Source organism: Dipodomys ordii, unplaced genomic scaffold (assembly GCF_000151885.1).
Source record: "Dipodomys ordii isolate 6190 unplaced genomic scaffold, Dord_2.0 Scaffold23, whole genome shotgun sequence".
Taxonomy (NCBI): Eukaryota; Metazoa; Chordata; class Mammalia; order Rodentia; family Heteromyidae; genus Dipodomys; species Dipodomys ordii.
In genome coordinates this window covers 11,676,133-11,686,242 of record NW_012267239.1, presented here as the reverse complement: position 1 = coordinate 11,686,242, position 10,110 = coordinate 11,676,133, and the positions used below count along the sequence as shown (strand labels likewise).

Genomic DNA, 10,110 nt, shown 5'->3' with positions numbered 1-10,110 from the left:
GACTTAGCCCCGCTGCCCCCTGAGTTGGTAGATGTCTGCTGCGACTTAGCCCTGCTCTCCCAGGTCTTCTTGGAAGATATTAATCATTTTTAAATTGAGAGAGATGCGCAACTTAGTTCCCTGGGTTTATCTCTAGCCAGCATTGCATTTGGTTGCTTGTTATAGTTCATCAAGACTACATTTTGTCCTCAGAGGCAGCAAGAACTTATGTGTGTGTGTGTGTGTGTGTGTGTGTGTGTGCGTATCTATAAGAAGTTAACCTGGTTCTTGTTGTTTCTTTTATCATCTATTCTTACTCATTTTCTGCCTCTTTTTCTTTCTTTTGTCTTTTTTGGCCATTTAATTGCTCTGAGCTGTAAGACCCGTACTTACGAAGTTTTTCAACACCTAGGAACTCTCAGCACTGTGCCTTATGTGCCCACTACACACAACCCCCCCACCACCCACAAAACGAGCTCTGAATTTGTAAAAGGTGAAGAAGACCCCAGGGTCTGTGACTCCAGGAATAAAAAGTCTGGGCAAACTGTTCACCTTGGGCCACAGCAGACCTTAAAAGTGCCATTAAAAAAAAACAAGCTGGGAAGGTGGCTTAGTGGTAGAGCGCTTGCCTTGCATGCATGAGGCCCTGGGTTCGATTCCTCAGCACCACATAAGCAGAAAAAAAAGCTGGAAGTGGCACTGTGGCTTAAGTGGTAAAGCACTAGCCTTGAGTTGAAGAGCTGAGGGACAGCGCCCAGGCCCAGAGTTCAGGCCTATGACAGGATCCCCCTCGCCCCCCAAAAAAACTCAAAAAAAAAACCTCATAATGGTTAAGTAAGGAGGGGTTCAGAGTTTGGTGAAATGCAAATAAGAAATTTCATTATGCACATAGCTATAATTTACACCAGAAGGAGGGAATAAGCATTTACTTTGGGTTTTAATCCAGCCAAAGACCACAGGACTTTGCTGCTATTATGGCTAACTGGGCAGCTTCCCTAGCTCCACAGGGAGTTCTCAGAGCTCCCTCGTCCCCAGGCTGCCTTGGGGCCCAGAGCTGGAGGCCCAGGGAGGCCGTGCCTGTAGACATTAGAGGAATTCATTTATTCACATGAAAAGTTATTCCCAGAAAAGTTCCATAAGCTAACATTTGTATTAATTGAATTTTGCTCAGCCACTGACATATATACACAACATTCCAGTAATTTCTAAGACAGTAACTTTTCCATTAATAGTTAAATGGTCTCAACTGTATACAACTAACTGCTAAGAGCCCTCATATGTTTAAAAAACACCCTTAAAAATAGAAATAGTCATCTCCTAGTTAATTGGAAAAACTCTGAGTTTTCCTAAGTCACATTGGATAGGAGTTTGGTGCAAGTACACAAATACCTAAGTTATAAACAGTGTTATCATTATCACAAAGACACAAAACCTCCTCATCTCCTGAGCAGGACATGGAAAGATGACGAATGCCCAATTGCAAACAAGCCACAAACAAGGGGAAAATACAGTCAAAAGGTACTAAATAGACACCTAGTATCCTGAGTTCAGAGGAGAAAATGGTCCCAAGGAAATGGGAGGACTTTGGGAAGATGATCAGCCATAAAAAGGCCGCTCTCAACAGACCCATGTGCTAGCAGGGAGATACAGGAGGCCAGTGACTCCCTCGCCAGACCTCCAACACTCCCGGAGAGCACGGCCGGCATGCGGGCAAGTCGCTGAATCGGCGAGAGGGAGAGAAGGCCAGACAGCTGTGGATTTAGGACACCTGCCCCACCCCAGACCAAGAACAGGCTTTGCCTTCAGCTACGTCTATGTACACCTCCTTGGCAAAGCTATTGGACTCAGGTGGCCATGAATTCTCTCTCTGTCCCAGCCCTAGGCAAATTAACTACACAACGATAAAACGTGAATTTGACTCCTTCGAAAAGGAAAAGGAAAGGATGTCCTAGGAAGCCACTCTCTACAAAGCTGTGGGCCTTGGAGCCACACCACACACCCTCGGGGAAGAATCACAGAGGTGCCTGGGGTTCGCCTGGCCCAGTGCCCGCGGCCGAGTGTAACCCCGCTGAGTGGCTGCATGTGCTCAGAGTACATCTTACAGCACCGTGTTAACTCCTTCCATTTAATAACATCTGCTATTGTTAAATATGCATATATTTAACACATGCTTTCAGAATATCATGATGTCTCAGGTGATACTCACTCTGGAGTTCTATTCCAGAAGAATCTAATCTAGGGGTCATAGACCACTACCCCCCATCCATTTTCTCCTTTCTCCAGAATCCTGAGAGTTGTATTATACTATACTTTGGGTGCATAGTGATTTGATTTTCATTTAGTTAGTAATACTGCACATACTTTGTACCTTAGGTAAGTTGAAACTCTTTAAAGATCAGTACAATGTCTGTACCCCTTTATCTACATTGCCTTTTATTTCCTCACGCACAGTAGGTACTCAGACTGACTGTTTACTGAACAAATGAACCATCACCGTATCAGTGGCAGACTGTAAGACATGTATTTAAATTTAGTGGTCACTTTTACCCAGAATCTACCATCTTAATTATTTTGTTGAGGGAATGCACATGCTTATTCTTTATGGTATTTCTATTTGTTTTTAAAAAGAATAACAAAAAAAATGAGACGTGAAACTCTGAGTGTGGTGCTCTGCCAAGCCTCAGAAGAGCCTAAATCGAGGCCGTAGAGAGCATCTGTCCACACTCCATTTCTCAGCTTGGCAGAGAGCAGTGGAAACCCAAAGTAGGTCTCCTTCATTCAGCCAGAGTACTTTAAGCTGCTTATCTGAGGGGCTCTGACAGCCCCGCCTTGGGCAGGGCACCACGGGCCGTCGGGGAGCATGCTCCCGGGGCGCCAGGCGGGCTCCAGCCCCAGACAGTCTCCTCACCTTTCAGTGAGGTGCAAACAGGCTCCGCTCAGCTCCAGCTTTTGGTGAGACTCGGTACGTGGCACAGGTTTCAAAACTGAAAAATGGGGCGTTGTGTCTGCAAGCACATGCATGTCTTCGGTATCAACACTGGAACTGTCGACCAGAGATGAGCCGCGCATTTCCACTTCACCTGCAGATGTTCAACGCAGAGCCGCCTTCCTTTCCAGGCCTCTCCCGCAGGAAAGGCCTGCTGCTTGCTCTCACTCCGCACCTACCTCTCCGGACTGGCTGGCGGCGTTGGGTCTCCCGAGTGCTGAGCGATTGGCGCTCGCTGGCCGTACATTCCAGTGCGAGTCTGCCCCTCTGCTCACGCCTCCCCGGGGCGTGGAGGAGAGCTCTGCAGACAGAAGCAGTCAAAGCCTGGGCTCTGCAGGTGACTCCACGAAAACTACCAGTGGTTGATTTGTGTCCTCTGGTGCAAGAAAAATATGTTAGGAATGGGGTAAGGACAGTGGTCGCGTGTATGAAGTAGACATGATAGGCTAACTGATCACGGGATCCCTTTTAAAGAACAGATATTGACGTGTGACCAGCTAAGTCTTCAAGCTGGAGAACTTTGTGACCCTGGCTGTCAGTGAGGCTGATCTGAGGGTCCCCCCAGAACGAGGCTGATCTGAGGGCCCCCCTGAGAACGAGGCTGATCTGAGGGACCCCCCCCAAGAACGAGGCTGATCTGAGGGCCCCCCTGAGAACGAGGCTGATCTGAGGGCCCCCCCTGAGAACGAGGCTGATCTGAGGGCCCCCCAAGAATGAGGCTGATCTGAGGGACCCCTCCTGAGAACGAGGCTGATCTGAGGACCCCCCCAAGAACGAGGCTGATCTGAGGGCCCCCCCAAGAACGAGGCTGATCTGAGGGCCCCCCTGAGAACGAGGCTGATCTGAGGGACCCCCCCTGAGAACGAGGCTGATCTGAGGGCCCCCCCAAGAACGAGGCTGATCTGAGGACCCCCCCAAGAACGAGGCTGATCTGAGGGCCCCCCCTGAGAACAAGGCTGATCTGAGGGCCAAGGCCAGGGTGGAGGGAAAAGGATTGTCGGAGTGAAGGGGGAGCCTGGGAGGAGGAGCATGTGTCTGTGTGTGCATGTGCGTGCGTGTGTGTGCGTGTGCGCGCGTGTGTGCATGTGTGTGCATGTGCGTGCATTTGTGCGCACATGTGTATGTATGTGTGCGTGTGTGCATGCATGTGTGTGCGTGTGAATCTGAGGTCTGCTTGGCCTGCTCGGGACAAGTGGATTATTTCCCATGTCTGTGGCTCTTTTCTCTGAGTTTGACTTTTCTGCCCTTGGGAGCATTTCACCTGGACCAGCGGCTGATGTTTTCAGTCAAGGTGTCTCCTTTCTGTGGAGTACGGAAGGATCCGGGTCTTTTCCTTTGTGGCTCCTCTAGGTCTCGTGTTCTTTGGGTAAATAAGTAACGTCCAGCGTACTGAATACTTGCAGGACTCCTCAGCACCCTTCATCTTGCCTTATTTAGGACTCAGTTGGTTAATCGATGACCAGAAAGGGGTTCTTGGGATAGATGCAAATGTATTTATTTTACCACTTTGGGAAGCTGTTTAGTTAGGGTGTGAAGAAGGTTATGGGTGCAGGTCACTCACAGTCACGTAGACGCTTGCTGGGGCTGAGTTTGCCAGGAGACGCAGACACAGGGAGGGAGCTCGAAGCCTGGCACTGTCCTCCAGGGGGTCTCTGGGCCAAGAGAAACAGGATACTTGACCAGTTTTAAGATGAAAAGCTGTAAGTGCCTTAAGTTGATGCACAAAGTGCTTTTTCACTTGAAAAAAGAAAGAGCAATTACTCCTAAGAGAGATGAAGGAAGCTTTCATGATGTGAGGCACTTAAGCTGGGAATGGGGAGAGGTGGAACACATGGAAGTGGGTAAGACCACCATTGCGAGAGCAGCGAAGCAAGATGAAGAGCTGAGACAAGCCAGGGCGGACAGCGGGCCGGCAGTCGCTCAGCGCCGCGCTGGGCGCAGACGATGGTAACACAGCAGGCGCGTGGGATACAGAGTCACATGTCTTACTTCTTTCTTTTTTACAGCAGCTTCTATTTAGATGTAGTATTGCTCCCAGTTTTAGCAGGTAAAGAAATTGGGGAAGGGTGCATAAGGCTGGCCTGTCCAGGGCCTGCCTCTGATGACTAGCATAGAGTTCCTATGAAAACAGGCCTGGTCCTGAGAAGGTAAGACAGACAGACTGAACTCAGCCCAGGATGCTTGATTGCTCAAGAGCCTGAACCGTAGGCTGTACACACTCCACGGTTTGGTAAGCTATAGGGTTGGTCCGTGAGGTGTATTAGAACGCAGCATTGCCTGGCCGCGCGTGGGTTCTTCCGTGGCCGCTTCCGCACACCCGCGAGCATCCAGCCCGCAGGCCTCCAGTGCTGACTCCCCGGCCCAGGGTGGGCAGCGCTTGCTGCGTCCTGCTGCAGCTGACTGGGAGCCAGTGCCTGTGTGGGAGGAGGGCGGGGGAATCTCAGAGGTCTGCACGCTGTTGAGGCCGTCCTGATCCACGGGACGGAATGAGGGGAACCATTTGGGACGTGCAGTTATCTATTCTCCAGCCCCCTCACCCTGGGACCGTCCCAGCCACAGGGCCGACCCTGTGGGAGAGCAGAGACGGGGCTGTTCCTGCCCCAGCTGGTTACGGCTGCAGTGTTTTGTAAGACGTCGGGAAAGTTTAGGAAATGAGGAGCACCTTTGACGCTCTCTCTTATGTGGCAGGGAAATCACCGTCATATGTATACCATATTTCAACTTCTGGCTATGACTTTTAGAACCTGTATTCAGATGGTGCTTTGGTCAGTTGAACCTCGGGACTGTAGTGCTGGTTTGTTTTCAGGATGAACCTAATGTTATTACTGTAAAACCGTACTTGGGTATCACTCCATATGTTTAGATTGTAGCCAGTCACACATTACTTTTTGAAAAAATGTGAAAGGCAGCTGGGCGCCGGTGGCTCACGCCTGTAATCTAGCCACTCAGGAGGCTGAGATCTGAGGATGGCTGTTTGAAGCCAGTCCAGGCAAGAAGGTCTGTGAGACTTATCTCCAGTTAATCACAGAAAAAGCCAGGAGTGGCCCTGTGGCTCAAGTGACAGAGCACTAACTCACCTTGAGCAAAAGGAGTCTAGGGACAGTGCTCAGGCCCAAGGTTCAAGCCACGGAACCAGCAAAAAAGAAAAAAGTGGCAGACAGACTTGCTGTGTTGTCCATGCTGGTCCCAGACTCATGGGCTCAAGCATTTTCCTGCCCAAGCCTCTCAGTAGCTAAGACTACAGGCATGTGGCACCACACTCAGGTTGTGTAGTCTTGAAGAGTTCCTTATCTCCTGATGAAAGGTTGTCTGCTAGTGAATACATGTATGTGACAGGCGTGCTGGCTGTTACCCATATGTCAGTGATTCACCTCCTACCTTGACTTCACGAGGTTGATAGAGAAAGGCACTAAAATTTAGAAAATTGAACAAACTTACCCCCATATGGTGTGTGGGTGTGTGTGTGTGTGTGTGTCTAGTGTCAGTCGTGGGGCCTGAGCTCTGGGCCTGGGCGCTGTCCCTCAGCTCTTCAGCTCAAGGCTAGCGCTCTACCACTTGAGCCACAGCGCCACTTCCAGCTTTTTTGCTTATGTGGTGCTGAGGAATCGAACCCAGGGCCTCATGCACGCGAGGTGAACACGCTACCCCTGAGCCACCTTCCCAGCCCCGGCTGGTGTTCCTTATCTGTGCCGTATCACTTCCTGTTGCCCGAGTTCCTTGGGGAAGGAGCTGTGACCTCTGATGGATGACATTCGCAGGAGAGAAGACACAGTCTCTGAGATCAGAATCGCCCCACATGCGGTGTGCAGTCCACTCCTGGGAAGGGCTTGCAGGGGACGGGCTGTGGACCGGCGTCTGCCTCCCACCCCTCACCACCCACGTCCTCTGCCACCGCCCAGCAGTCATTGTCACATGCAAGACGTGGGTGGGAAAATCTCTGACAGGTGAGACCAGGATTCAGGGGTACAGAGGAACTGTTAGAGAAAACAAACCCAGAAATTAGTGCCCTCAAAGAGAGAGCAGAGCTGAGGGCTCCACGGGGCTGGGAAAGCACTGGTAGGAAGGGAAATCAGGCGGAGAGCAGCCAGGCGGAGGAGGCGCGAGCTCCCTTTCCATCCACCCCTGGCCTGCGTCCTGCGCTCTCCAGCCTGGACCGGACCCCGGCGTGTAGCCACAGCTGCGGCCACAGTTGGCAGGGTGGTGCCGACACGAGACCTGTGGCAGCCCTGAGACGCACCTGGCCTCGGGCAGCTTCGTGTATGTCCTCTTGAGTTCTATGAAACAGTCACCTTTGTCTGATGTTCTAGTGGCATGTTGGAGTGATTGGAACTAATTTCTACGTGTGGACAGCTGGGTTACTGAGAGATGGAGAGAGGGAAAAAGAGGGAGAAGAGAGGAGAGAGAGGGAGCGCTCCGAGCTTGACTCTGAACGAGCAGGTGCCGCGCAGACGGCCCTCCCGCACGGCGGCGGCGGCGGGAGCAGAGCCGCGGCGTTGTCCACACTCACGGTCCGCCACGGGCGTCCCAGGCAAGGAGACGCTCGCTTTGAGCCTTCACACCGAAGCAGAGTCTGCATCTGAAAAGCATAGTCCCACGCAGCGTAACATGGTGGCCAACAACATACCACGTGTACATTTAAAAATCCCAGGAGATGATCGCAGAGCTTGGAGGTTGCTGTCTTCTCTGTGGGATCGCGTGCCGGGGCACGCGTGCCGGTGGCTCTCGGAGCGCCGTGCCGCTCGGGCTGATGCTGGGCACCCACCCTCAGCGGTGGCCACTGCCAATGGCGTCTGACCCTGCGTGTCTTGGAACATCATCCTGTTGTTATGGGATACTTATTGTTCAGAAACGCTTGGATTTCCGATCATCCTGACTGCCTCCTTTTTCTTCTTTATTCCTCTTCTTGTCTTTGCACTCTCCCTTGCCCTACCTTGTTTCTGTTTAGATTGAAAATGGCTCAGGCATCAGTCAGCAAGTTGACAGCAGAGAAGAAAGTGGAGACCAAGAAGATCGACCCCGCCGCTAGCCTGGTAAGCTGCACCTTCCAACGTAGCCTCCAGGTCCCCACTGGAACTGGGTGTACCAAAAAGTGCGTCTGAATTTAAAGGGTAAAACTCAGAAGGAAAAGACGCAATAGTTGTGTTCCCAGTTCACATCCCACAATAGTTTATAGTTTTAAAAATGTGGGGCCGGGCGCCGGTGGTTCACGCCTGCCATCCCAGCTACTCGGGAGGCCGAGATCTGAGGATTGCGGTTCAAAGCCAGCCTGGGCAGAAAAGTCTGTGAGACTCTTATCTCCAATAAACCACCAGAAAACCAGAAGGGGTGCTGTGGCTCAAGTGGTAGAGCACTATCCTTGAGCTGAAGAGCTGAGGGTCAGTGCCCAGGCCCTGAATTCAAGACCCACAACTGACAAAAAAAAAGTGGGGTAAAGGAGCAAAATGTGGTTTCATGTGCTTCCCCTTGAGCTCCACAGAGCTAATTCCTGATACACCAAATACTGCCCCTGCCATTCCACAGCCTTCCACAGCCTTCCACAGCCCGACCCCTAGTCTCAGGTGCTTTTCTCTAAGATATTTAAACGTATTCACCCTCTCCTATGTGGTTTCACCCTTAAAGAACAGGACAGGATATACCGCTTTGAGGACTGGCAGAGTTGCGATACAGAAGCAGCAGCCTGTGCTGTGTCGTCTGGCACACATAGCAAAAGCGGGACCAGCAGCCATGGATGGCAGGTCCCCCGCGCCAAGCTTGAGAGGACATGGCTCTGCAGGCTCCAGTTTTCAGTGGAGATCACAATGGCTCTCTGTGTGTTACAGGCAGAAAAAGAATGACCACACAGCTAGGAGTCCAGGATTAGCAGAGAAGAGACTGCTTGGGTTCACTTCCCAGCCTCACCCTTAATACGGGTAAAACCTTAGTAAAGTGGTATTGCTTCTCTCCCTGCAGTGAAAAGAAGAAAACAGTATTGCCTTCGATGTAGGGTTATTTTGAGGAAACTGGGGGAAAGGTATGTAAGCGCCTGGAGCTCAGTTAGCTATGTTCCTTATTTCTATGGGCTCCAGAGGCTCTAGCCAGCTCCACAGTAGAGAACAGTAATGAACAGTCGGTCTCCCCACTTTGATTATTAAGGGACGTGGTTGGCTGATTGACTGGTTGCTCACCTTCTGTGTGTTTCGGGAATCAGTGAAGGGCTGGTCGGAACAGGTAACAGCGTTTAGGGAAAGAGGCGTGGAGATAGTCTTCTTGGGTATTTCAACTTGGCATTCTAGTCAGAATCTGAAAAATCGGTCAAAATTTGAGGCAGAAAAAAGCAACAGAAACAACAATAAATGATCAATTTACCTTTCTGCATTAAACAACAGAAAGAGAGACTGCGTCAGAAGGAAGCTAGCGTGACCACCCACTAGGACGCGGAGCGGCTTCTGTGCGCCTCCCCACAGCACCGTGCTGGCGCCCTTCCCCGGCGCATCTGCACACCGCTCCTGGTGCTGCGGCGAGAAGCGCTCACGAAGCGATGAGACACCGCAAGAGCATCTGATCACTGTTTCCCTTAGAAGCCCAGAGTCTGTGCTGTTATAGAACCAGAAGAAATGGCAAGCTTTTCCAACGTGTACTTAAGGAGACTGAGATGTGGCGTTTTCTGAGCCAAGCTGGATAAGCTAACCTCGCCCCTGCAGAGATGCATCTTCTGGGATCGCTCCAGCCCGGATCCCGGCAAAGCAGGATCCAGTCTGCCTGGAAAGCCACCCAAACTGTGTTGTGAAGAGGCCTTTTAGATCCTAGTCTAAGGAAATCACATTGCTACCGTCATTCGTGATGCAGAGAGAAAATGAAGTTGTGCGTGGGTGGAGCAGGGGAAAGCGAGGAAGATGAAGGATCAGAAGCTCCTTTCTGGTGGGTGGTTGGTACTGGAAGGTGGCATCAGCATTGAGCTAGCTGCATTCTCTGGTTTTTACGCCAGTTCTGACCGCCAGCCCGGCACTCACACCTGCGCTAAGACCCCTGAGTACGGCGTGGGGATCCTCGCAGGAGGCACGAGCAGCGGCCGTGGAGGAGCACAGGGCGGAGCAGCTGCTACCTGAAGCGCTGTGCAGATTCTGCAGGGTCAAGCGCTAGATTTCACAGTGCCCTGTACGGCTTTT

At 51.4% G+C, this 10,110-nt stretch overlaps 1 protein-coding gene across 1 annotated transcript in view; it reads left to right on the top strand.

The window, feature by feature from the left end:
* The window catches only part of Fmn1 (formin 1), a 230,378-nt gene extending 220,989 nt beyond the window's left edge, over positions 1–9,389 (top strand). Inside the window, exons 17-18 of the mRNA XM_013014304.1 lie at positions 7,911–7,995; positions 9,331–9,389. Of these exons, the coding sequence (XP_012869758.1) occupies positions 7,911–7,995; positions 9,331–9,375 (130 nt within the window). The 3' untranslated portion in view covers positions 9,376–9,389. The remainder of the gene's footprint in view (positions 1–7,910; positions 7,996–9,330) is intronic.
* Positions 9,390–10,110: the final 721 nt, after the last annotated feature.